Below are 27,968 nucleotides of genomic sequence, written 5' to 3'. Positions count from 1 at the left end.
ATCCTGTGCAAAGTCAAGGACCCTCTTGGCTGGTCCTTGGTAGGTCCCCTGGTAGGGGCCCCCTCTAGGTCCTTAGACCCGGCCTACCTGCATCAGGATGGTGATGCGTTTCTTGAAATCTCGGAGCAGGGAAGCCTTGAAACAATCTGAATGTATACGTTCTTCTGGACAGTAAGGCGCCATCCAGGATTTGGTACAATCAGAGTATGTCAGATAATTTCAAGACAAATGTCATCATCTGATTACCATCAGGTTTCTATAATCAATGTGCAAACAGGGAGTAGGGAGTGAAAAAGGCACAGTTAATGATTAATTGTGCATAGGGCTCAGAGGAACATAAAACACAATTAAGTGAGGAACATAACAACAACAACAACCCAGAATGTACAGCTAAATTAATGGTATAACTAATACAACTTTAACACTGCTTATGCTTTCAAAATAGGTCCAGGAACCAAGCATCCAGCCTCAGAGATCTCTGGTGCCACTTCCTATAAGGACATCAGTCCTGTTGGATTAGGAGCCAACTTGTATGACTGCATTTAACTTTAATTACTTCCTTAAAAAGGCCAGGGGTACCTGGCTGGCTTAGTAAGTACATCATGCAACTCTTACTTCTTTCTTTAGGATTTTATTTATTTATTTATTGGAAAGATAGAGCACAAGCAGGGGGAGCAGCAGGTAGAGGGAGAGGGAGAAGCAGGTACCCCAAAAAAGATTTCTTGAATGAATGGGTGAATGTATTTATAACCAAATAAGTCTAACTAGTATAATACCTATGGACAGGTTGTTATAAGGATTAGAAATTATGGATATAGGGGCGCTTGGGTGGCTCAGTTGTTAAGCATCTGCCTTTGGCTCAGGTCATGATCCTGGGGTCCTGGGATTTAGCCCCGCATCGGGCTCCCTGCTCTGCGGGAGGCCTGCTTCTCCTTCTCCCGCTCCCCCTGCTTGTGTTCCTGCTCTCGTGCTCTCTCTCTCTCTGTCAAATAAATAAATAAAATCTTTTAAAAAAAATTATGGATATAAAGTAAAGCACATGTCTGACTCATAGCAGATACTCAAATATGGTAACTATTGTCATTCTGCAAGTTCTGACTCATAGCAGATACTCAAATACGGTAACTATTGTCATTCTGCAAGGTCTCTTTTTTCAAAGAATTCCCAGACCTGGAGATAAGTTTTTACATTTATGAACATAAAAAGTTTTATGGGGACGCATGGGTGGCTCAGTTGGTTAAGCATCAGCCTTCGGCTCAGGTCATGATCCCAGGGTCCTGGGATCTAGTCCCACATCAGGCTCTTTACTCCCTGCTCAGGGGGAAGCCTGCTTCTCCCTCTGTCTGCCACTCCCCCTGCTTGTGCTTTCTCTCTCTTTCTGACAAATAAATAAATAAAATCTTTTTAAAAAATGATTTATAGGGGCGCCTGGGTGGCTCAGTCATTAAGCGTCTGCCTTCGGCTCAGGTCATGATCTCAGGGTCCTGGGATCGAGCCCCGCATCAGGCTCCCTGCTTGGTGGGAAACCTGCTTCTCCCTCTCCTTCTCCCCCTGCTTGTGTTCCCTCTCTCACTGTGTCTCTCTCTGTCAAATAAATAAATAAATAAATAATCTTAAAAACAAAAAAGATTTATGGAGCACCTACCAGGAAGTGATCTTTGCATATATACACATTTTACTTTCCAAGTTTTCCTTCTTGAGCATTATTTTTATCAGATGAGAAAATGAATTACTATTTGTTATAAAGAATTTTGGCTTGGAGGCTGGCTTAGTTGGTGGATCGTGCCACTCTTGTTCTCAGTGTTGTGAGTTTGAGCTCCACATCGGTGTAGAGCTGACATGAAAATAAAATCTTAAAAAAAAAAAAAAAGAATTTTGGCGTGGCTTTGGGATTTAGGGCAAATGTTAAAAAAAATAAAACAATGTCTTGAGGAGGCTAGGTTCAGTGAAGGGTGAAGAGGAAGTGAAACAGAGAGTGACATGTAGCACTGAGAACCAGCAGCAATTGTTGAAGCAGCAGCTGTGGAGAGATTTAAAACCACATGGTTAATGCTGACAGAAATAAAATTGCCCAGCTCAGCTGGGTGGATGGAAGGTAGCTAGGTAAGGGCAGGGAAAAATTCCTGGGGATATTCAAAGTCATGAAGCAATGGGCCTTTAGTTAATTGAAATGACAGTTTTTTCTAGTCTGAACTTTGGCAAGTTTGACATCAGAGGAGAGGCTGAGCCGTCCTTTCTTTCAACATGACCAGAGCACAGGGCCTTTGTCAAGGAGGTAACTGTTCCCATGTTGTAGAAAGACGACATGGAACAAGATCACCAGGACTGTGAGTAGAGGTCACTGACCTGGTAAACTGGAAAGCACTGAAGTTTTGGAGTCAGCTTCAAATCTCCATTCTGTCACTTACCAGCCATGTGACCTTGAGCAAGTAACCGACCACCTTACACAAGATCTAGGGCCCCTAGAAAGTAGGGGATGAGGAGGAAAATAATAAATATGGCATTAAATGACACTCTTGAACAAACATAAACAGAAAATTAAAGTTCTCAAAAGCAACTGCTTTGAACAAACCCAGTTGATTAAATTTAAAACCCTGCTTTATACCACCTTCTACTGCCGAGGAAACTGCAATCAGGGCAGATTTTCCCACAAGTCTAAAAAAAATACAAGTTTTCAAGCTAGCCATTTCCAAGTTGAAATAGGCTTTCATTCATAGGTTATTCATTGTCTCTTTTACCCCTTTGTTTGGGTTTCATGAGTCTTGGCAACTCTCTGTTCTTTTCTCAAATCATTCTGGGGCTTAAGGGCGTGTTTTGCTGAGCCTGGCCCTTCTGTGCAGATGGAAGGCAAGTTCGCCCCTCTATACTTTCCCCCATGGGTCTTTGGGACAAGGGAGCAATTGAAAATTTTGAGTTAGCTAATATAAAATAATTTTATATCAAAATTCCTATCAACAAGCAATAGTTAGCAAGTGATTAAGAGCATGGATTTTGGAGCCACGCTAGACTGTCTGGGTTTGAATCCAGGCTTCATCACTTACTAGCTGTGTGACCATGAACAAACTATTTACTTATTTCTCTGTATCTCAGTTCCTTACACCCTAGGGTTGTTATGATACATACATTAATTAATATTTGTAAAACCCTTAGAACAGTGCCCAGCATCAGAGTAAAGCTCTAAGAATATTTTATGGGGTGACCAGCTGGCTCAGTAGAGCATGCACTTGATCTCAGGGTTGTGAGTTCGAGCCGCACACTGAGTATAGAGATTGCTTTTAAAAAAGAAAAAAGGATATTTTGCTCTCCACCAGACCACTAGTTCATACTGCTTAATGATAATCTGTTTCCTTCATCCTTTTTTTTTTTTTCAATTACATGTTTTGTTTTGCTTTTTAAAATGATCTCTATACCCAACATGGGGCTCAAACTCATGACCCCTGGGATCAAGTGTTGCATGCTCTACTAACTGAGCCAGCCAGGTGCCCCTGTCTTATTCATCCTTTATCCCCTAGATGGGTCTATGGCTGGGTTGATGGGGCAGTGTATTGGCTTTAGTGGTGGTAGTAGTGGTCCTATTACCAATTAATTGCACGCACTAGGATTTATAGGGAAGTTTGGTCTTGCCCCCAAGTGATTACCATGATGGGGACATGCCTCTCAGTTTTACAGGCTGCTACCACCAGGTGGTAAAAGTCCTTGAAGATAAGCTTTAAGTAATGTTGAAAAAGAAACAGGTCCAAAATGAAGTCACCTGTGCTAAGCCCCACATCAGCAAACCAAAACTTAGTATCTAACCTAACTGCAGTTTCAGCCTTTCTCAGGACTGTGGCCTTTAACCAGTCAGTCTGGAATTTCCTGGCCAGCAATGGTGAGGCAGCAGGTAGGTAGACTCCTGCCTTTCCCCAATGTTGGCTTACTCTGCCTAAAATAATTCTTTCTTTTGCTATGACTTCCTTGTCTTACCCCCTTTCTGCCTTTAAAAACCTTCCATTTTGTACAGTTCCTCGGATCTCCTTTCTCCTCCCTAGATGGGATGCTGCCCTATTCGCGAGTCATTGAATAAAGCCACTTAGATCTTCAAATCTACTCAGGTGATTTTTGTTTAACAGTAATCAGATTGGCCACTTCCTTTCCTCTGGGCAGGGAGTTGGGGTGGAGAGAGGGGTTGAGGATTCTTTTGGAGAGAAGTTTGAAGTCAGCTTCTGTATGGAGACCTGAAGATACGAGTTCATGGATATGTGTAAGACTGATGAATCACAGACATATACCCCCGAATAATACATTATACGTTACTTAAAAAAAAAAAAGTTCATGGATAGGCACCCCCAGGGCCCTCTAACTGCCCAGCAATACTGTAGAACTTGTGAAATACAAGATTACCTTCATATCAGATTTGAAATCATTCCAGGGTCTTCCAGATCAGCTTCTTGCCCATTTTTTTCTAATTGGGAAGATGGCCAGCTTGATGGCCTTTTAGGTTTCTTTAAGTTTGGGGCATCTGAAACACGGCCAAGGGTATATCTGGGATACTCATTTGGAGGAAGGCACCCTCAATTCACCAGAAGAGCCCCTGCTCCGGACTGTGACGGGACTTCCATGGGTCCTAGGTACAGTCTTTCCACACCTCCTTATTAGCACGCCCTTGGCTCTGCTTCTAGTCGCTCCCTTTCTGTAAACTCCGGGACCTATTGAGGACCAGTGGGCTGTCATTGCGCCTGCGCACGGGGGCCTGGTGGCTGAAGTGGCTGGGCTGCCTGGCCCCAAGGTCTGAGTTGTCAGTACGCCTGCGCGGGAGGCCAGTAGGCTGGCAGTGCTGTGCGGACTCGTCCTCTGCGACCGGCAGTCAGTGCGCTTGCGCGCGGTCCAAGCGCCGCGGTTCTTGACTGTGCTGTGCCCGCAGTGGTTGTTGCCATGCAGAGAGCGGACTCCGAACAGCCCTTCAAGCGGCCCCGATGCGATGGCACCCCAAGAACGCCGCCAAACATCCGTTCTGCGGCGGCGGAGACGTCCCCGAGCCCCGAACTCCGCCCAAATCACCAGACCTGGGGCCCGGAGCAGGTGTGCTGCTTCCTAAAGCGCAGTGGCTTCAATGATCCCCGACTGCTGGACCGTTTCCGAGGTAGCAGGGCTAGAGGGCTGAGGGGCCGGGGGACGGCGACCCGAGGCGGAGACTGCGGGCCTGAGGAGAGGGCGCCCTGGGGCAGTGAGCTGGGGGCCTCAAAGAGGACCCGAAGTGGGGAAGGGAGACTTGCTCGGGAAGGTACCAAAGGGGTGGACCTGAGGCGGAGAACGGAAACCTGAGGCGGAGAGCCGTCCTGAGCAGGGGCCCTGAAGCGGGGAAGGGAGACCTGCGCGGGCAGGCACCCACAGGGGTGGACCTGAGGCGGGGGGCGCCTCTGGAGGAATGACCTGCGGCTGAGAACGGAAACCTGAGGCGGGGAGGAGACACCAGGCGCGGGGAGGTACAGAAGGGGCGCGCAGGAATGCACCCTGAGATGGAGGAAGGAGAAATGGGGCTTCTGGGGTTGGGGACCCGCTGGAAGAAAGCCGACTTCGGGGACTGTGAACTTGGGTGGGGCACCTGGCCTGATGCTGCTGGGTTTCTTCGGGAACTTGGCACTGCAGCGCCGGGCGGGCGAGACTCGGTTCCTTTTCTTAGAAGAACGTTTTCCCCAGACCTGTCATCCAGGCACACCGGGCTCAGGAGACCCCTCCGTGTTACTACTGCAGCTCCTTGAACTCTTGCCACTTAGAGTATGTGCTGCTGCTCTTAAGTTTCAGTTTCTTCCCATCATCTCTCAAGGCGGGGTTTTCTTAAGGGAGTGGGGACATGTTTTGTTAATCCCTGAATCCCCATTGCCTTACCATAGCATCCCAGTAGGGCTCAATATGTTTGACTGTACTTGTAGAGCTTGGTAATGTTGATGTTTTGCTCTCCAAAATCAGTTTCCCTAGTTAAATCTGAACACTAGGGTTGTTCAGCTGACCACTGAACTCTCAGCAGTCCCCACCTTGGCCATATCACATGGGGAGATGTGTGGATTGTGAGTTTTAAGCAGTGGGCTCAAGTTGAAGCATCCATCCTTTGAAATCTACTCAACTTCCCCTAGTGGATATGAAGCTTACCCTCTCTCTTATTCTCTGAAGTGTTCTATAGGAAGGTGGTATCATTTACAAATTAGTACACTTCCGCAATTATGGGGTGGAGTCCCATTTGTCTAGGGTATTTAAAGGCTTAAAAAAAAATAGTTGATGGTGTGGGAAATTGTACTTGTTTTCTCCTCTCCCCTTTGGTTTCCCTCCACTCTGGATGGAATTTTTCTCTGAATAGCAATAGGTGGGAATGAAGTAGTTTTATATTTTCTGTCTCCAAAATATGATTGACTATGTCGTTGGCTCTCTGTTTCAGTGGTGGTCTTTTTTTTTTTTTAAGATTTTATTTATATATTTGAGAAAGAGACAGAAATAGTGACAGAGAGCATGAGTGGGGAGAGGGAGAAGCAGGCTCCCCACTGAGCAGGGAGCCTGACGTGGGGCTCCATCCCAGGACCCTGGGATCATGACCTGAGCCCAGGGCAGACGCTTAACCGACTGAGCCACCCAGGCGCCCCTCAGTAGTGTTCTAAAGAATAGTTCATCCGGCGCCTGGGTGGCTCAGTTGGTTAAGCGACTGCCTTCGGCTCAGGTCATGATCCTGGAGTCCCGGGATCGAGTCCCACATCGGGCTCCCTGCTCGGCAGGGAGTCTGCTTCTCCCTCTGACCCTCTTCCCTCTCGTGCTCTCTCTCATTCTCTCTCTCTCAAATAAAAAAATAAAATCTTTAAAAAAAAAAAAAAGAATAGTTCATCGAGGGCGCCTGGGTGGCTCAGTTGGTTAAGCAACTGCCTTTGGCTCAGGTCATGATCCTGGAGTCCCTGGATCGAGTCCCGCATCAGGCTCCCTGCTCGGCAGGGAGTCTGCTTCTCCCTCTGACCCTTTCCCCTCTCATGTGCTCTCTCTCTCATTCTCTCTGTCTCAAATAAATAAATAAAATCTTTAAAAAAAAAGAATAATTCATCGACCTTCAGAATCATCTGTTCTCTTGAACCTACAGTCTAATACTAGCAGAATTCACTACATCCTTTTTTTTTTAAGATTTTATTTAATTATTTGAGAGAGAGAGTGCGAGTGCATGAGCAGGGGGGTTGGGTAGAGGGAGAGGAAGCAGCAGACTCCCCTGCTGAGCAGGGAGCCTGACCTGGCTGGATCCCAGCACCCTGGGATCATGACCTGAGCTGAAGGCAGACTCGTAGCCGACTGAGCCACACAGGTGCCCCTCACTATGTACTTTTAATTGGTAAAAACTGACCACGTGGTACAATGGCTTGTTTCTTTTTTCTTTTGAAGATCTTTATTTTTATTTTTTAATTAAAAAAATTTTTTTTAAGATTTTGTTATTCTCGGAGAGTGCAGGGCGGGGAGGGGCAGGAAGAGGAAGAGAGAATCCCAGGCCGACTCCATACCAAGCCTAGAGCCCAACTCCTGGCTCCATCCCACGACCCTGAGATCTCCATCCCACTTAACCGACTGAGCCATCCAGGTGCCCCTAGATAGAAAAATATTTAAAGACTGATGATAGGAGAAATGGGTAATCCAGTGAAGTTGATGGAAGTGTCTATTGGCTCAAACCATGGACAGTTTGGTAATACCTTTTTACTTAGGAAATTTCACTTGTAGGAATTTACAGATAGAATTGTACGGGTGTCCAAAGAAATATGTTCAAGGTCATACTTTTAACCATTGGTTATAAGTAGCAGAAAAGTAGAAATAATCTATCCAATAATAATAGTTATACATAATAGTGATAGGGTTTACTCAGCATTTACTTTGTGTGAAGTACTATTCTATGCACTTCTCATATTTTATCTAGTAAAATCTTTACAACTATCACATCGGTTTAGGTATACTCATTTTAAGGCATGCTCATTTAGGTATCCTCATTTCTTTTTTTTTTTTTTAAGATTTTATTTTTTTTTGTCAGAGAGAGCGCACAAGCAGGCGGAGTGGCAGGCAGAAGGAGAAGCAGGCTCCCTGCTCAGCAGGGAGCCCGATGTGGGACTCGATCCCAGGACCCTGGGATCATGACCTGAGCTGAAGGCAGCTGCTTAACCAACTGTGCCACCCAGGTGCCCCTGAACTTTACATATCTTTAAAGATTTTCTGATCCCTAAGGAACTTAGGAGGCGAACCCAAGTGTCAGTTGGAGCTCAAGCCATAAAGTCCCAGGACAGGAGCTAAAGGAAGTCCCAACATGGGACGCCTGAGCATAATGCTCAGAAAAAAATTGGCTAAATATATTATGGTGCATCTATATTGTAGAATATAAGACAGGCATTAAAAATGCTGTAGTTTAATAAAATTGACCAAAAAGATCTCCGTGACTTCTTGGGTTTGAAAAAATAAATTATAAAAGACATAATTCCATTTGTGTAAAATTACATAATTGCATAGCCTAGTGTCTTTTTTTAAAAAAATACATCTTCAAGTTTATTAGTGTTTTTTTAAGTTTAAAAATTCATTTTATTTTTTTTTAAGATTTTATTTATTTATGTGACAGAGAGAGAGAGACACGGCGAGAGAGGGAGCACAAGCAGGGGGAGTGGGAGAGGGAGAAGCAGACTTCCCGCGGAGCAGGGAGCCCAATGCGGGGCTCCATCCCAGGACCCCGGGACCATGACCCGAGCCGAAGGCAGACGCTTAATGATGGAGCCACCCAGGCGCCCCTCAGTTAAAAAATGAAAAAAAAAAATGTTTTTTTTTTTAAGGAGGCTCCATGCCCAGTGTGGAGCCCAATGCAGGGCTTGAATTCAGAGCCCAAAGACCTGAGCTGAGATCAAGAGTTGGATGCTTAACCAGCTGAGCCACCCAGGCTCCTGCAAGTTTTTTATAATTTTTATTTAAGTCATCTCTTACACCCCAGGTGGGGCTCGAATTGACAACCTCCTCAAGATCAAGAGTCGCATACTTTACTGACTGAGCCCGCCAGGCACCTCAAATATGTCTGGGTTTATTGAGAGTATTTTTAGAAAACCAGGATGTCACTAAAGTAAAAACACAAAATAAAATTTTACTGAGCCTGAAATTGTTCTTTCTGCCTTTTTTGTGTGTTTTTAAGTAGGCTACACACCCAGGACATAGCCCATCATGGGATCAAGTGAGATCAAGACCTGAGCCAAGACATAGAGTCTGCAGCTCAACCTACTGAGCCATCCAGGTGTTCCCCCCCTCCCCCCCGGCTATGGTTTTGACCTGACTCTTCCGAGAACAATAGATTTACGCCCCATTCAGCCCCCCACCCCAAACCTCACCTGTTTTAGAAGGAAGCTGCTGATTTTGCAACTTGGACTTCACTGCAGACAATTTAAAAAATTTCACTTGAGGGGTTGCCTGGGTAGTACAGTCCTTGAAGCGCCCAACTCTTGGCTTCAGCTCAGGTCTTGACCTCAGGGTCATTACACCGAACCCTGCCTGGGACAGGCTCTGTGGAGTCTGCTTAAGGCTCTCTCTCCCTCTGCCCCTCCTCGCTGTGCACTCAGTGGGGTGCACGCGCTCTCTCTCTCTCAAATAAATAAGTCTTAAAAAATTTTTTATTTAATTATCCAAAAAAGCCTGTTGGCATAGTTATCTAATTAAAATGAAGACTTTCCAAGGGGCAGGGGCACCTGGCTGGCTCAATCAGTAGAGCACGTGGCTCTTGAACCTGGGGTTGTGTGTTCAAGCCCCATGTTGAGAGAAAAAATACTTTCCAAGTGGCAGATGAAAAAGTGGTACTTAGGGGCACCTGGGTGGCTCAGTTAAGCATCTGCCTTCAGCTCAGTTCATGATCCCGGGGTCCTGGGCCCCAAGTGAGGCTCCCTGCTCAGTGGGGAACCTGCTTCTCTCTCTCCCTCTGCCACACACCCCCCCCCGGCTCATGCTCCCTCTTTCTCTCTTAAATAAATAAAATCGTAAAAAAAAAAAGTGGAACCTAGCACAGTTCATTGCCTAGAGTGGGTGGCTAGTAAATGTTGATCTGAGTAAAATCTGGCGAATCCAAACTGAAAGAAATAAAAATGCATATGCTATAAATATTGAAACCATTTTATCTTTTTTTCTCTCTCTTTTCTTCCAAAGAAAATGAAATCACAGGTTTAACACTGCTCCATCTTAATGAGTCTGATCTCGAAAGTCTTGGAATAAGGTAAGAATGATAAAATTCACCTTGCAGCCAAGCATACTTAGGACCTTTTTATTCACCTCTGAGGGACAAAGCACATGATCACCAATATTAACTGTCCTCATTTTAAATCTACAGAGTGTTTGAAACAGAATCCCCTGCCCGCTGGTTAACACAGTTGTTGTTGTTGTTGAAGATTTTATTTATTTATTTGACAGAGAGAGGCACAGAGAGAGAGGGAACACGAGTGTGGGGAGTGGGAGAAGCAGGCTTCCCACAGAGCAGGGAGCCCGATGCGGGACTCGATCCCAGGACCCTGGGATCATGACCTGAGCCGAAGGCAGACGCTTAACAACTGAGCCACCCAGGCGCCCCAACACAGTTGTTTTTGTTTGCTTGGTTTTACTGTGCACATGTTATGTTTAATATTGCTAATGATTCCTATTTTAAAAAATTTTGCTGACAAGCCTTCATGAAGTTTTAATGATCAACTTTTTACTCTCAAGTTCAGAATAATTGGATTGTAGACACCATAAAATATATAAGAACTGATGGGGGGGAAATGTTGGCAAGAAAAATCAAGGCGGCAGCCTTATCTTGAACATATTTCTAGGTCTTCCTAAAGTTATCTCAAGACTAAAATATATACCTGGTATTAGATTTAAAGATGCAATCCAAAGTAGTTTGGTCCTTTTTTGGTTGTATGGTTTGAGACAAGTAATTTAACTCTTCAGTTTCTACACCTGTCAAATGGAAAATAATAATGAGACAATGTACATAAAATGATTAGCATGTTGGCCCTTAGTAAATATAAGGCTGGAGGTTGCAGGGTCTAGATTAGTGTGGATTCACTTTAAAGATCACAGATGAGGAGCAAATATTTAAATATTCCTTAAAACGGAGACTTTTTTTTTTAAGAGAATTGGCAACGGTGGTGAAATAAGGTTTTTTCCTTCTGGAATTCCATTTAGCTAAATGTTGTTTGTGGTAACAGTAACTAAAGAATCAAAACAAAGGATTATACTGAATTACTTCATGCACTATTGTTTAGTAGTTGATAATAGAAGCAGATTGTGAGAAAAGATCACCTTAGGACTTTTACTTGAATTTTAATAAATGTCCTTTGGATCAGAATCTTCAAGAGCCTCATCTTGCCTCTTTCATAATCACATTTCAGCCCAGTCAGTCTCCTCAAAGTTCCCCTTACTACTTATTTCTTAGATATAATAGTTGCTTACTATTTTAATTGAATTGAATTTGCTCTAATAGAGTCTTGCTTTTAAAGAGAACCATTTACTTTGTGGACCCAAATACTACTGATTTATTCAACAAATATTTATAGGGGACCTACTGAGTGTTAGGAATTTTTCTAGGAACTTGGGAGACATGAGTGAACAAAATAGAATTTCAAATGAACATCATCTGTCATGCCTTATTACTCACCTTATAACTATGAGGTGGATTTCAGGACTTTTCAGGCCTGTGTTTTCCTATACAGTAGCCACTAGCTCCGTGTTTAAATTAATTTAAAGTTTCAATTCCTCACCTAGCCATATTTCAAGTGCTCAATAGCCACTTATGGCTAGTGGCTACCATGTTGGGCAGGGCAGGGCAGATATAGAACATTTCCATTATGGCAAAATTCTGCTGTCTAGAGCTGCCTTTAAAGATCCCAGTAGGACGGGGGCGCCTGGGTGGCTCAGTTGGTTGGGCGGCTGCCTTCGGCTCACGTCATGATCCTGGAGTCCCGGGATCAAGTCCCACATCGGGCTCCCTGCTCAGCAGGGAGTCTGCTTCTCCCTCTGACCCTCTTCCCTCTCATGCTCTCTATCTCTCATTCTCTCTCTCTCAAATAAATAAATAAAATCTTTAAAAAAAAAAAAAAGATCTCAGTAGGACGTTCGGCTCAGGTCATGATCCCAGGGTCCTGGGATTGAGTCCCTCATCGGGCTCCCTGCTCCTTGGGAGCCTGCTTCTCCCTCTGCTTCTCTCTCTCTCTCCCTCTCTCTCTCTCCCTCATCTCTCATGAATAAATAAATAAAATCTTTAAAAAAAAAAAGATCCCAGTAGGATGAGTCAAAGTTGTTAACAGTGGTACAAGTTCAACCAATGTATTAATATAGCCTTTATACTCTTTTCCCCTCCTTTCCTGTGTCACCTTTCCTAGGATTCACATCCTAAAATAAGTGACCTGTATGTAAGCTGTTGTCCTAGACTTTGCTTTCTAGGGGGAATCCGGTTTAGACAAGTACTTAAATTTTCTCAAGTTTATGATCAATCATTGATTTAAGAGGTTTTTCTAACAAGTAAGAAACATTAATACATTAAATGTACATATCAGTTGTAAGAAATTTTAGATTTCAGAAATTATGAAATACAGAAATAAAATCTTACTGTAGTCTAACTATGGCCTGTGACTACTTTAAGGATTTATTTCTTTATTTTTATTTAGAGAGAGAGCACACCCGTGTGCATGAAGGGGGAAAGAAGCAGAGGGAGAGGTAGAGAAACAGACTCCCCACTGAGCATGGAGCCCCACACAGGGCTGGATCTCACCAACCTGAGATTATGACCTGAACTGAGATCATCACCTGAGCTGAAATCAAGAGTCGGAGGCTCAACCGACTGAGCCACTGAGGCCCCCCTGCCCATGACTACTTTAAATTTTTGTTCAAAGTACTATTTTGGGGCACCTGAGTGGCAGGGAGTCTGCTTGAGGGTTCTCTTCCTCTCCCTCTGCCCCTGCCCCCACTCACACACACGGGCTCTCTCCCCCTCTTTCTAGAATAAATAAATAAATCTTCAAAACTATATATATAAAGTACTGTATTTTGTTATAGCCTTTGTTAAAATAAAACAACCACTAGGTTTTGGTTGGCTACTTTTATATACTTTAATCAGCGATTTCTTGTCAATAGTTTCTTTTTGGGTTTTGTTAAATGATGACTATTGAATATTAGTTCAGGAAAAATAATTGGGCAGTGAGATTGGTTTAGGTTTGGTATTTTATGCTGTGACTTTTGGTTATACTCAACTGTGCAACGATACTTAACCTGACTCAGTTTTAGATCACCTGTAAGTACTTCCCTGTGCTTGTTACATCAACCTGATGAGGATGGTAGGGGAATAGGAAAATACAAGGTATGCTGCTTTATGATTTATCAGCTGTAATAATGCTTCTGCACATCCAAGAAAATCATTCTTAGATTTTGTAGTTATCATGAGTCTTAGAGTACAATATAGAGGCCAATTGTAGTGATTCTGACTCTATCTAGGACTTTGAGCACAAGATTTTTCAATCTAATTAGCTAGTGGATTAGTAAATTCTGCCCCTTGTCTGCTGGTTCTGTTAATAATTAGCCAGGTGTCAGGCTAACTTGCTTGGACCAGTAAGTGTAAATGACACAGAATAATGAATTATAGGATTTTGAGCTGTTTATGTTAAATCCTATTAAATATATTTATTGAACCTCGAGCGTTATGAGGGCTTACTGACAAAGGAAGATGGGTACAGGTAAAGCTGTAACCTTCATATATATTTGATTTGTGCATGAGTTATACCTAGTACTCGCATTTTTCCTGTGCTATGGATAAGAACATTTATGTACTAAAAAAGGTTGAGTGATTTTTTTTTCCCCCAAGGTCACACAGATTCTGTGTAAAGATGTGAACCAGTTCTGATTTCAAAGTCCTTTTTCATTCTCACTGTGCTCTGCTTCAGAGTGTACCTTGAGCCATGCAAATTCAGGGTTGTGAGGGAAGATGTCAACTTCAGGTAGATTAAAATAAGTTTGAAGTATCAATTGAGCACTCAGTAGAGACATAGATGTTGAAGTCTGAGTTACCACGGGAAGAGCATCAAGGGCAGAAGCCTAAGGGAGAGTTTCTAGGGGGGTGTATGTTTGAATTATTAATTGTTCCTTTTAATCTGACTTCTCATTATATTAATGTAGATAATTTAGAGTTGATTATATACTATTATATACTCTAGGGATTATTATTAAGCAAATAATGATAGATTTGCTTATCCTGTTATAATTCTAGTACCTTGGGGGACAGAAAGAAGCTGCATAATTATATCCAACAACTGAGTGAAATTCACGTTGATTCAATGAAGGTAAGAGGAATCAGAGCTTATCATGTTTTTTGAATTATAAAGTGACATAGAATGAACACCTGTAGAATTCATTTTACTTATTTTTTTAAAAGATTTTATTTATTTATTTTAGAAAGAGCATATGCATGCACACAAGGTGGGGGGAGGGACAGAGAGAGAGAGAGAGAGAGAGAGAATCTCATCAGATTCCTCGCTGAGGGCAGAGCTGGATGCACGGTTCCATCCCAGGACCCTGAGATCATGACCTGAGCCGAAATCAAGAGTTGGTTGCTCAAGTGACTGAGCCACTTAGGTGCCCCTGTAGAATTCATTTTGAAAAAGGAGAAAAAGGGGCACCTGGGTGGCTCAGTCGTTAAGCATCTGCCTTCGGCTCAGGTCATGATCCCAGGGTCCTGGGATCGAGCCCCACATCGGGCTCCCTGCTCGGCAGGAAGCCTGCTTCTCCTTCTCCCACTCCCCCTACTTGTGTTCCCTCTCTTGCTGTGTCTCTGTCTGTCAAATAAATAGATAAAATCTTAAAGAAAGAAAGAAAAAGAAAAAAGAATTCATTTTAAAAAGAATGGAAGTAAATCTGCTTCTCAGTAATAGGATTGTGATTGATTTTGATACTTCTAAACTGCATTTTCTTTTTTCTCTTTTTATTATTTTTTTTTTTAGAGAGTGAGAGAAAGAGTGCACACACATGCACTAGTTGGGGGGAGGAGGGGCAGAGGGAGAGAATCTTCAGCAGGCTTCCCACCCAGCTCGGGCCCCTGAGCTGAAATCAAGAGTTGGACTCTTAACCCATTGAGCCACCCAGGTGCCCCACAAACTGTATTTTCTAAATTAAGCACAGAATATTTACATCAAAAAAAACCCCACTAAAATATATTAAGCATACAGAAAAGTATAAGTGGACTACTACCCAGCTTGTTAAATCTTAACATGTTGCCTAATTTGCTTTAGATCTGTTGTCTTTAGAACAAAATGTTGGAAACAATATAGGGCCTTTTTTGTACCCTTTCTGGATTCTGTTTCCATCCTTCCTTCCCCCTTCTCCCCCCAAAAGCACCATCCTGAATTGGGTTTAATCATTTTCACAAATGTTTTTACTTTTACTGCACATGTATGTGTGGCCATAAACAATATGTAGTATTGTTCTACATGTTTTTTAAGCTTTATAAAAATTACATTTTACAGTAAGTGTTTTAAACTTTTTTTTTAAAGATTTTATTTATTTATTTGACAGAGAGAGACACAGCAAGAGAGGGAAAACAAGCAGGGGGAGTGGGAGAGAGAGAAGCAGGCTTCCCGGTGAACAGGGAGCCCGATGTGGGGCTCGATCCCAGGACCTGGGATCATGACCTGAGCCAAAGGTCGCTTAATGACTGAGCCACCCAGGCGGCCCTAAACTTTCTTTTTTTATTTTTTTATTTTTTATTTTTTAAAGATTTTATTTATTTATTCATGAGAGACAGAGAGAGAGAGGCAGAGGGAGAAGCAGGCTCCCAAGGAGCAGGGAGCCTGATGCAGGACTCGATCCCAGGACCCTGGGATCATGACCTGAGCCGAAGGCAGACGCTTAACCATCTGAACCACCCAGGCGCCCTAAACTTTGTTTTTTTAAAAGATTATTTATTTATTTATTTGAAAGAGAGTGAACGAGAGAGAGAGCACAGGAGCAGGGGCAGAGGGAGAAAGAAGCAGACTCCCCTGCTAAGCAGGGAGCCCAACTTGGGGCTTGATTCCAGGACCCTGGGATCATGACCTGAGCCGAAGGCAGATGCTTAACCAACTCAGCCACCCAGGCACCCCTTAAACTTTCATTTTACATTACATTTCTTTTTACATTACACTTTTGAGAATCATCCACAACACACAGCTCCACTTTCCCCTCAGAGAATAACTTTTGAAGTTGTACTGAATTTTCATGTCAATTCTGATAAACTTTTGTGTCAAATATTAGTCCAAAGGATAGATATATTTCTTTTTTTTTTAAGATTTTATTTATTTATTTGAGAGAGAGAGAATGAGAGATAGAGAGCATGAGAGGGAAGAGGGTCAGAGGGAGAAGCAGACTCCCTGCTGAGCAGGGAGCCCGATGTGGGACTTGATCCCAGGACTCCAGGATCATGACCTGAGCCAAAGGCAGTCGCTTAACCAACTGAGCCACCCAGGCGCCCCAGGGTAGATATATTTCTAAAGTTTAATCTATCAGTAGTTGTTTATTTCTTATCTCCCAGCTCCTTCCAGACCTTAAAGGCCCTTTTTTTCAGACTCAGTGTCCCAAGAATCATTTTAACAAATGGTCAACTGCCTAGCCTTCATCCCAGAAATTCTGATTATGAGAATTTACAGTAAGCCCAGGAATGTGCGTTTTTCACAAACTCTTTGGGATGATTCTGATGTCATAATTAAAGAAATGTTTCTTGGAGTTCCTGGCTGGCTCAGTCAGTAAAGCATGACACTCTTGTCCTCGGGATTGTAAGTTCAAGCCCCATGTTGGGTGTAGAAACTACTTATATTTTTTTATTTTTATATTTTTTAAAGATTTTATTTATTCATTTGACAGAGAGCACAAGTAGGCAGAGAGGCAGGCAGAGGGAGAGAGAGAAGCAGGCTCCCCACCAAGCAGGGAGCCCGATGTGGAACTCGATCCCAGGACCCTGGGATCATGACCTGAGCTGAAGGCAGCTGCTTAACCAACTGAGCCACCCAGGTGCCCCTAGAGACTACTTTTTAAAAGAATAATAAATTAATTAATTTAAAAAAACCTGAAATGTGTCTTGATTGGTTGGTGACAGAAATTGTACCTTACTGTTTACCCTTTTGACATCTATAGGTTAAGAAAACTTAGTTTCAGACCTGGACAAAGGTGTGGGGTATCTCATTCCCCTTTTGCACCCTTTAGCATGATCATCATTTATGTTTTTCATCAGTGGTGTTTTATGTATTTTTTTTAAGATTCTATTTATTTATTCATGAGAGATAGAGCGAGAGAGAAAGAGAGAGAGAGAGGCAGAGGGAGAAGCAGGCTCCCAAGGAGCAGGGAGCCCGATGCGGGACTCGAGCCCAGGACCCTGGGATCATGACCCGAGCTGAAGGCAGACGCTTAACCATCTGAGACACCCAGGCGCCCTGTTTTATGTATTTTTACAGTATTTAAGTTATCTAAGATCCCTATGAGAATACATATTTCAATTTTACTTTTGCTAGTTAGCCTGCTTATCATCCATTGAAAAATCATGTTTGAAAAAAAATTTTTAAGATTTTATTTTTTTTAATTTTTAATTTTTTTATTTTATATATATATATTTTTTAAGATTTTATTTTAAGTAATCTCTATACCCAAAGTGGGACTCGAATGTACAACCCTGAGATCAAGAGTCACGTGCTTGGGGTGCGTGAGTGGCTCAGTCTACTAAGCGTCTAACTCTTGATTTTGGCTCAGGTCATATTCTCAGGGTCGTGAGATTGAATTTCACTGCTGGACATGGAGCCCGCTTAGGATTCCCTCACTCCCTCTGCTGTCCCCGCCCACTTGCATGTGTGTGTGCACACGCCTGCATGCGCTCGCTCTCTTTCTCGCTCTGAAAAAAAAAAACAAAAAAAAGTTGTGTGTTCTGACTGAGCCAGCCAGGTGCACCCCCTATCTGTCTATCTATATCTATCTATCTATCTATCTACTTATTTATTTTTAAAGATTTTTATTTATTTGAGGGAGAGAGAGTGCATGTGAGCTGGAGGGAGAGGGAGAAGGAAAGAGAATCTGAAGCAGAGTCCCACATAGGGCTCGATCCCATGACAGTGAGATCATGACCTATCCTGAAACCAAGACTCGGCTGCTCAACTGACTGAGTCACCCAGGCGCCCCCTCCCTTTAAAAAAAAAAAAATTTATTTTTAAGTAATCTCTACACCCAAAATGCGGCTTGAAGCCACAACCCTGAGATCAAGAGTCACATGCTCCATGGACTGAGTCAGCCAGGCGCCCCATGTGTTTTTTTTTTTTTTTTAAGATTTTATTTATTTGAGAGAGAGAATGAGATAGAGAGAGAGAGCCTGAGACGGGGGAAGGTCAGAGGGAGAAGCAGACTCCCCGCTGAGCAGGGAGCCCAATGTAGGACTCAATCCTGGGACTCCAGGATCATGACCTGAGCTGAAGGCAGTCGCTTGACCAACTGAGCCACCCAGGCACCCCCCCATGTTTGAAAATATTTAATGAATGTGTTTGGTTCAGTCCTACAATAATTTTATAGGCTAAGTAGTGGTTCTTACAGCAAGTATTTTATTTGAAGAATAATCAAATCCTAGCCCTTTCTGAAAAAGTTTCCTAATATTAAAATGCCTCATTCTTTTCATGAAGAATTAGAGTGGTCACTTATCAAAGATGATATTTAACAATTTTGTCCTGTAGTTGGAAGAAAGTTGCTATCCTGTAATCTGTTTTGTGCTTCATGAGAAGGGCAGCATAGGGGGTGCGGTGAGATCATCTCAGATGATCTCTGTGACACCATTTTCACAGCTACAATTTACAACAAAATATTTTTGAAGTAATATTCAAGACAGCAGTTTCATTTTCTCACTTTTATTCTGTTTTTCATCAGAAAGAGGAAACTGTCTAACCACAGTTATAAATTTTAACTTACACTTGTTTAAAACAGATTTTATTTATTTAATTTTTAAGATTTTATTTCTTTATTTGACAGAGAGAGACACAGTGAGAGAGGGAACACAAGCAGAGGGAGTGGGAGGGGGAGAAGCAGGCTTCCCGCCGAGCAGGGAGCCCGATGCGGGGCTTGATCCCAGGACCCTGGGATCGTGACCTGAGCCGAAGGCAGACGCTTAACGACTGAGCCACCCAGGTGCCCCTTAAAACAGATTTTAAAGTTACTAAGTACTTCAGTCATTGAGTCACTGTATAGTAATGAAGTCAATAGCTTATATGATTTTAGCTTCAGCAGCAGTACAGCTGAACAAATAATTGATTCCTACTCTAATTTGGTATCCACCTTTTATTCTTTTTTTTGAAGAGCAGCTTTAGTGAGATATAATTCACATAGCTCATGATTCAGTCGCTTACAAGTCTACAAGTTGGGGCTCCTGGCTCGCTCAGTCGGTAGAGCATGCAAGTCTCAATCTCGGGGTCATGAGTTCAATTGGGCCACACTGAGTTCAAATGCCCACATTGGGCATAGAGATTACTTAAAAAAAAAAAGATTCTTTATGTATTCTGGATATAAGTCCCTTATCAGATAGGTATATTATAGGCAAATATTTTCTCCCATTCTCTGGATCATCTTTACTTTCTTGGTGCTATTCTTTAAAGCACAAAAAGCTTTTCATTTTTGATATAGTCCAGTTTATTTGTTTTATAAATATTCATTTGACAGAGAGCGAGCACAAGCAAAGGGAGCAGCAAACAGGGAGAGGGAGAAGCAGGCTCCCTGCTGAGCAGGACCCTGGGATCATGACCTGAACCAAAGGCAGATGCTTAACCCAGGCACCCCTAGTTTTTTTCTTTTTGTCTCTCATGCTTTTGTTATATCTAAGAAACCATTGCCTAACCTAAGGTCACAACCTTTTATTCTTGGTTCAGTTTTCTTCATGCTAAATTTAGTTGGCCTCTGAAGGTGGGAATTGTGTAACAGTGAGGAGGAATTACAGTGTTTGACCTAACAGGTGCTAATTTATTACATGAATCTTAAGTGAGTAAAACGCCTACTTTATGTACTTTCTCTTAATATGTGTTAAATTCTAGAATTACCAGCTCTGTATCTTTCTCTGATAGCCCCCTCTCTCTTTTCTTCTGGGTAGAACTGACTACTTTTGTTTCTTTTCCCCCATTCTCTTTTGCCACCACTCTGGACATATATTCTATTATCTCCCTCAGAGGACAGGAATTGTGCCTTACTCATCTCATCCTCAGTGTTTGACATATATAGGAGACAATTCATAGACAATAGGATTTTTTTTAAACTTCTTGGCTAGTAACACAGTAAAGTATCATATAATCTTTAAAAGTGACAAGTGTAGGGGCGCCTGGGTGGCTCAGTTGATTAAGCGGCTGCCTTCGGCTCAGGTCATGATCCCAGGGTCCTGGGATCGAGCCCCGCGTCAGGCTCCCTGCTCAGCGGGGAGTCTGCTTCTCCCTCTCCCTCTGCCTGCCTCTCTGCCTACTTGTGCTCTCTCTCTCTGTCAAATAAATAAATAAAATCTTTAAAAATAAATAAATAAAAGTGACAAGTGTAAGGAGCAGTTTATATTAAATAATACTGGGAGAATAAAAACAGATTATAAACACTGATCAAAACACTTTAATATATTCATACTCATTAAGAGTTAGAAAGGGAATATGAAATAATATAACTTGAATTACCAATAAGTTGTTGCCCAAAATTAAGGAATGGTGTAAAAATGTTAGTTCATCATGGGGTACCTAGGTGGCTCAGTCAGTTAAGCATCTGACTCTCAATTTTGGCTCAGGTCAGGATCTCTGGGTCGTGAGGCTCCATGCTCAGTGTGGAGTCTAGTTGAGATTCTGCCTGTCCCGCTGCCTCTGCCCCTCCCCTCACTCGCTCACATGCTCACACAGGCACACACACACACACACACACACACACACACACACTCTTTCTAAATAAATTAAAAAATCAGGGGCGCCTGGGTGGGTCAATCGGTTAAGTGGCTGCCTTCGGCTCAGGTCATGATCCTAGGGTCCTGGGATCGAGCCCCACATTGGGCTCCTTGCTCAGCAAAGAGCCTGCTTCTCCCTCTCCCTCTGCCTGCCACTCCCCCTGCTTGTGTTCTCTCTCTTACTCTCTCTCTGTGTCAGATAAATAAATAAAATCTTTTAAGAATTAATTAAAAAATCTTTTTATAAAAAAGTTAGCTCATTAATGAAATGAAGCCATTAGAAGGATAATTATTGGGGTGCCTGGCTCAGTCTGTTAGTCTGTAGAGCATGGAACTCTTTTTTTTTTTTTTCTTAGCATGCAATTCTTGATCTCAGGTCATGAGTTCAAGCCCCACATTGGGCATAGAGCTTACTTTAAAAAAAAAAAAAGGATGGGGCGCCTGGGTGGCTCAGTCATTTGAGCCTCTGGCTCTGATTTGAGCTCAGGTCATGATCTCTGGTCATGAAATCAAGCTCCCTGTTGGGCTTACGCTCAGCTTGGAGTTGCTTGAGGTTCTCTCCCTCTGCCCCTCTCCCCACTTTTGTGCACAATTGCACGCTCTCGCTCTCTAAAATAAATAAATAAATCTTTTTTTAAAGGATAATTATTAAGATCTGTAAAATGATTAATTGCTCATGATGCATTTTGACATGAAAGGTATATATTATGATATGTTAAAAATGATTTTCAGTGAGTTCTTTCTTTTTTTTTTAAAGACTTTATTTACCCATTTGAGAGAGAGAGTGCATGGGGGAAGGGGCAGAGGGAAAGGGGGAGAGAGAGAATCTCAAGCAGCTCCACACCTAGCGTGGAGCCCTATATGGAGCTCGATCTCACAACCCTGAGATCATGACCTGAGCCAAAACCAAAAGCTGGTCGCTTAACCGACTGAGCCACCCAGGCACCTCTCTTTATTTTTTTTATAAAGCTGCTTAAATTTACTTTGTTTTAACCAGTTATTATACCTGAAAACTTGACAGTAAAAACTTAGACGCTTAAATGGATTAAAAGTAGATTGTAGAATTTTTTTTTTATAATTTTTGCGATCTGAAGAGAAACCAACAAAATAGATTCTAGGGGTACCTGCATGGCTCAGTCAGTTAAGCGTCTGACTTTGGCGCAGGTCATGATCTCAGGGTCCTGGGATTGAGCCCCGCATCATCATGCTCCCGGCTCAGCAGGGAGTCTGCTTGTCCCTTTTCCTCTGCCCCTCCTCCCATTCATGCTCTTTCTCTCTCCAATAAATAAAGAAAATATTTTTAAAAAATAGATTCTGGGGCGCCTAGGTGGCTCAGTCGTTAAGCATCTGCCTTCGGCTCAGGTCATGATCCCAGGGTCCTGGGATCAAGCCCCACATCGGGCTCCCCACTCAGCGGGGGAGCCTGCTTCTCCCTCTCCCACTCCCCCTGCTTGTGTTCCCTCTCTCACTGTGCCTCTCTCTGTCAAATAAATAAATAAAATCTTTAAAAAAATAAATAAATAAAAAATAAAAAATAGATTCTGGGGATGCCTGGGTGACTCAGTTGGTTAAGGATAAGGTTAAGGCTCAGTTGGTTAAGCTTCAGCTCAGGTCATGATCCCAGGGTCCTGGGATCGAGTCCCACATCAGCTCCCTGCTCCCTGCTCAGTGGAGAGTCCTCTTCTCCTTCTGCCTGCTGTTCCCCCTGCTTGTGCTCACTCTCTTTCTCTCTTCTGACAAATATATACAATCTTTAAAAAATATAAAAAATTAAAAAAAAATAAAAATAGATTGTGATGGTTACATTAATTTTATATAAGGGGAAGGAATAGGCCAATATATGATTTTCTTTTCTTTTTATTTTACTTAATTTTTTAAAAAGATTTTATTTTTAATCTCTACACCCAATTTGGGGCTCAAACTCACAACTCTATCAAGAGTTGCATGCTCCGGGGCACCTGGGTGGCTCAGTCGTTAAGCATCTGCCTTTGGCTCAGGTAATGATCCCAGGGTCCTGGGATCGAGCTGCGCATCGGGCTCCCTGCTCTGCGGGGAGCCTGCTTCTCCCTCTCCCACTCCCCCTGCTTGTGTTCCTGCTCTCACTCTCTCTGTCAAATAAATAAATAAAATCTTAAAAAAAAAAAAAAGTTGCATGCTCCACTGACTCAGCCAGCCAGACACCCCTGATTGTCATATATTTAAAGATTTTGGGGGGTGCCTGGGTGGCACAGTCAGTTGAGCATCCAACTCTTGGTTTTGGCTCCAGTTGTGATCTCAGGGTCGTAAGATTGAGGTCTGAGTTGGGCTCCAGGCTCAGTGTGGAGTCTGCTTAGGACTCTCTCCCTCTGCCACTCCCCTCCCCTCAAATAAATACATAAATCTTTAAAGATTTTGGAACTCTTTCTTGTCTGATAAGGACATCCAGAAGGTTGAATTAACAACATTCACAGTGTCTTCTATTCCAGAGATACTTTGACATCATTCTTGGTATATTATTAGAGGTGACTAAACTTGATATAGTTTATTGTGGTGATAAAGTGGCTTTATAGAGCAGGGTGAAAAAAAGTAATACTCACCAATCATCAACCATAAATCTAATCTTTGTTAATACGCATACACATTGTTTAACAAAGTTGTAAATTTTAGTCATTACTTGACTCAGGCTGTCAGTATGCAACTTGAATTGAGCTATTTTTAAAGGAAATGACTTCCTTATCACCAGCATCTTCAAATGTTGGACCAGATGACCTAAGCTTTAAGCTTCTTTACAACATTGAGCTTCTCTAATTCATATTTCATATATTTCTGTGGATGGGCATGGTACACTTTATAATAGCATCTTTTTTTTTTTAAAGATTTTATTTATTTATTTGAGAGAGAGAGAATGAGAGATAGAGAGCACGAGAGGGAAGAGGGTCAGAGAGAGAAGCAGACTCCCTGCTGAGCAAGGAGCCCGACATGGGACTCGATCCCGGGACTCCAGGATCATGACCTGAGCCGAAGGCAGTCGCTTAACCAACTGAGCCACCCAGGCGCCCTATAATAGCATCTTAACATATGTATCTTTGCAATGACAGTTCAACAGTAGTTATTTATTTATTTATTTATTTATTTAAGATTTTACTTATTTGAGAGAGAGAGTAAGTGAGAGAGAAGGAGCATGAGTGGGGTGTGGGTGGTGGGCGGGGGAAGAGCAGAGGGAGAGGGAGAAGCAGACTCCCTGCTAAGCAGGGAGTCAGATGTGGGCCTCGATCCTGGGACTCCGGGATCATGACCCAAGCTGAAGGTGCCCCAACAGTAGTCATTTAAAACATATTTGAGGGGCGCGTGGGTGGCTCATTCAGTTAAGCATCTGCCTTTGGCTCAGGGCATGATCTCCAGGTCCTGGGATCTAGCTCCACATTGGGCTCCCTGCTCAATGGGAATTTGCTTCTCTCTCTCTCTCTCTCTCTCTCCCTCTGGCCCTCCCCACTGCTCGTTCTCTCTCTCTCTCAAATAAATAAATAAAATCTTAAAAAAAATAAAAATTAAAAAATAAAACATATTTGAGTTCCTACTATGTGTCAGGCACTATGCTGTGTGCTGAGTTCTGAGAATATGGCAGTATGGCACAGACAAGGCCCTTCACCTCCCAGAATTCTGTACATTTTTAAGAAACTTCATGGAAAAATTTGAAGCAGTTTGAAAATCATGAATTAGATCATTTATTAAATTCCTTTTTTATTTTGTATCTTTCTCTTTAAAAGGCAGTTATAGATAGTTAAGAAATAAGTATATATTTTTTTAAGATTTTATTTGTTCCTCGGGTGAGCCAAGGGTTTTTGCAAGGGAAAAAAAAAAAGATTTTATTTGTTTATTTTAGAGAGAGAGGGGGAAGGAGGGTACATGTACTGGAGGAGAGGGGCAGAGGGAGAGGGAAAGAGAGAATCTTAAGCAGACTCTGCTCTGAGCACAGAGCCTGACACAGACCTCCATCTCACGACCCTGAGATAATGACCTGAGCCGAAACCAAGAGTCAGTCGCTTAACTGACGGAGGGCCCAGGTGCCCCAAGAAGTATCTTTATTTAAAGAAATATAGAGAGGCATTAAATCTTCACCCATATTTAACCCTGTTTAAACTTAGAGTAACAAGTAATTGTAAAATTTATTTTTACTAAGTATTTCTGAGTAATATTAAGTAGTATAGAATTTTATTTTCCTACCTCAGATTTCTTATCTTTATGATAAGAAGCTTCCTTTCTTCCTCACTCCCTCCCTCTCTCCCTAATGGGCAGTATATAGATACATTTAGGGGGAAAAATATACACATTGCCTATAGTAATATGCTTTTATGATCTGAACGAGTGTGTTAAATAAGTATGTTTAACTTGAATTCAAGACTAACTTATTAGGTGGCGCCTGGGTGGCTCAGTCGTTGGGCGTCTGCCTTCGGCTGGGGTCATGATCCCAGGTTCCTGGGATCGAGCCCCGCATCAGGCTCCTTGCTCTGCGGGAGGACTGCTTCTCCCTCTCCCACTCCCCCTGCTTGTGTTCCCTCTCTCGCTGTGTCTCTCTCTGTCAAATAAATAAACAAAACCTTTAAAAAAAAAAAAGACTAACTTATTAAAGGCTAATCAAATCATAGTAAAAAGATTAAAATCCTTATCTTTCTATTATTAGAATCCATTAAGAAGAAGTAAAATATACCCAGATCCAATATACTTGATCTGTCTGATAGTAAGGTAATATTAATATCTTATTATTTCCTGTAGTCTTGTTCTTACTTGAGAACAATTGAATAGCTTTGTACACTGTAGATAGGAATGGCTGCACAAAAATTTTAGATGAAGTTACATATTGTTACTGATATTAATTTAAACATAATTTTCTAGGTAATTAATGATCCTGTCCATGGCCACATTGAACTCCACCCTCTCCTCATCCGAATCATCGACACACCTCAATTTCAGCGGCTTCGATATATCAAACAGTTGGGAGGCAGTTACTACATTTTTCCAGGCGCTTCGCACAATCGATTTGAGCACAGTCTAGGGTAAGAAGGCAGTTAATGGGGAATTTACAGTTAATAAGTACCTTCTTTATCATGAAATGACTGTCTCATCTTTTAGAGAACAGTTTTACAAAATGGTAATAATATCCATATTTTGTTGATGAGAAGATTGAGGCTTTGATGTACCTTGCTATATTTTATTTTATGTATTCTTGTAAGCCAGTTCAGATCTTTACTGGAAAGATAAACTGTCTATTGACAGGTCATTTGGATGACATATTTGTGTTTAAATATTTAAAACCTAACAGGGTTGGTTACTGATATAACTAACTTTGTAAGTTTGATTTTTTAAATTTTCCTGTTTAGTCTTGTATAGAATTGCCTTTGAAAGCCGATGATTTTCTTCACCTATCAGGAAATTTGTAGATCAGGAAAATATTCATAAACTTAGAGAAGGTGGCACCTCTGTTACATACAACTAAGTTGAGAATTTGGTCTGCTTTTCCATTATAAAATCTGGAGCCAGGAGAATATGGGCTGGGAAGAACTGGACAGTTTTCTAGGTTTCATGAAGTACTCACCCTGTTTTATTTTGTTTTGTTTGTTTGAAGTGTTTCTTGTTTTTTGTGGGTTTTTTTTTTTTTGAAGTGTTTTTAATAGCCAGAACACAAGTGTCTACCCAAATGTACATTCATTCATCAACACATATTTATTGAAAACTCACTAGACCCTACCAAACCAACAACATAGCAATTGTCTCTAACTTCGTGGAGTTCAGAGTTAAAGGGGAAAGAAAGATATTGTATTCTCAGGAATTACTTTTAGGGGGAAATGCTACAAGTGCTTTTAACATTTGTCAGGCACTTTATCCTCTATCTGTGTTGTCAGCATTACAAAGCCAGAAGTCCTTCTTTGGAAAAAAAAAAAGATTTGTGGTAAAATACCCAGAATATAAAATTTACCATCTAAACCATTTTTAAGTGTACAGTTCAGTAGTGTTAAATATATCCATATTATTGTGCAACCAAACTCCAGAACCTTTTCATCTTGCAAAACTGAAACTCTGTACCCATTAAATAACAATTCCCCATTCTCCTCTCCCTCTAGCGTCTGGTCATCACCATTCTGCTTTTGGTTTCTATGAATTTAAGTATTCTAGGTACCTCATGTAAGTAATGTTCTACAGTATTTGTCTTTTTGTGACTGGCTCAATTCACTTAGCATAATTTTCTCAAAGTTCGTCTATGTTGGAGCATGTGTGAGAAATTCTTTTTTAAGACTGAGTAATACTTAATTATATGGTTATACCATATTTTGTTTATCCCTCTATTTGTGAGTGGACACTTGGGTTGCTTCCACCTCTGGCTATTGTGAATAGTGTTGCTATGAACATGGGTGTGCATATACCTCTTTGAGACCTTGCTTTAGTGTTTTGGGTGTATACCCAGAGTGGAACTGCTGGATCATATGGTAATTTTATTTTTAATTTTTTGAGGAGCTACCATATTGTTTTTTGTAGTGGCTGCACCATTATACACTCCCAACAACAGTGCATAAGGGTTCTAATTTTTCCACGTTCTAGCCGACATTTGTTGTTTTGTTTTTTGGGTTTTGTTTTGTTTTGTTTTGTTTTATAATAGCCTTTCTAAGGCCTGTGAGGGTGGTATCTCATTGCGATTTTGATGTTACATTTCCCTAATGATTACTGATTGTGGTCCTGCTTTGGGGATTCTGTTTGTGTGTTTCTGCCTAGTTCTGAAACAGACTACTTGACTACTCTGTTCACTTGTTGTAGACATGTATTAGAGCATTTGAGAAACATGTTAAATTTCTTGAGGTCCGGAAGTATCATCTTTCAAATGGAAGAGTGACTTTATGTTGTTTTTTGTTTTGCTTACTCTGCAGTGTAGGGTATCTAGCAGGATGTCTGGTTCGTGCACTGCGTGAGAAACAACCAGAGCTGCAGATAAGTGCACGAGATGTGCTCTGTGTTCAGATTGCTGGCCTTTGTCATGATCTCGGTATGCTGTACAAAGAACCAAAGCTGTTCA

General features: G+C 42.0%; 1 protein-coding gene across 1 annotated transcript in view; it reads left to right on the top strand.

Annotated features, from left to right (window-relative positions):
* The first annotated feature begins 4,792 nt into the window (after positions 1-4,792).
* SAMHD1 (SAM and HD domain containing deoxynucleoside triphosphate triphosphohydrolase 1) overlaps positions 4,793-27,968 on the top strand; it is a 56,719-nt gene continuing 33,543 nt past the window's right edge. The window contains exons 1-5 of the mRNA XM_028118549.2: positions 4,793-5,119; positions 10,153-10,219; positions 14,240-14,312; positions 25,799-25,959; positions 27,823-27,938. Of these exons, the coding sequence (XP_027974350.1) occupies positions 4,912-5,119; positions 10,153-10,219; positions 14,240-14,312; positions 25,799-25,959; positions 27,823-27,938 (625 nt within the window). The 5' untranslated portion in view covers positions 4,793-4,911. The remainder of the gene's footprint in view (positions 5,120-10,152; positions 10,220-14,239; positions 14,313-25,798; positions 25,960-27,822; positions 27,939-27,968) is intronic.

Source organism: Eumetopias jubatus, unplaced genomic scaffold, assembly GCF_037043125.1.
Source record: "Eumetopias jubatus isolate StellerSeaLion01/CBP00866 unplaced genomic scaffold, mEumJub1_p1.0 scaffold_9, whole genome shotgun sequence".
Taxonomy (NCBI): Eukaryota; Metazoa; Chordata; class Mammalia; order Carnivora; family Otariidae; genus Eumetopias; species Eumetopias jubatus.
The sequence above is the reverse complement of the archived record's forward strand: the minus strand, read 5'-3'. Positions and strand labels throughout refer to the sequence as shown.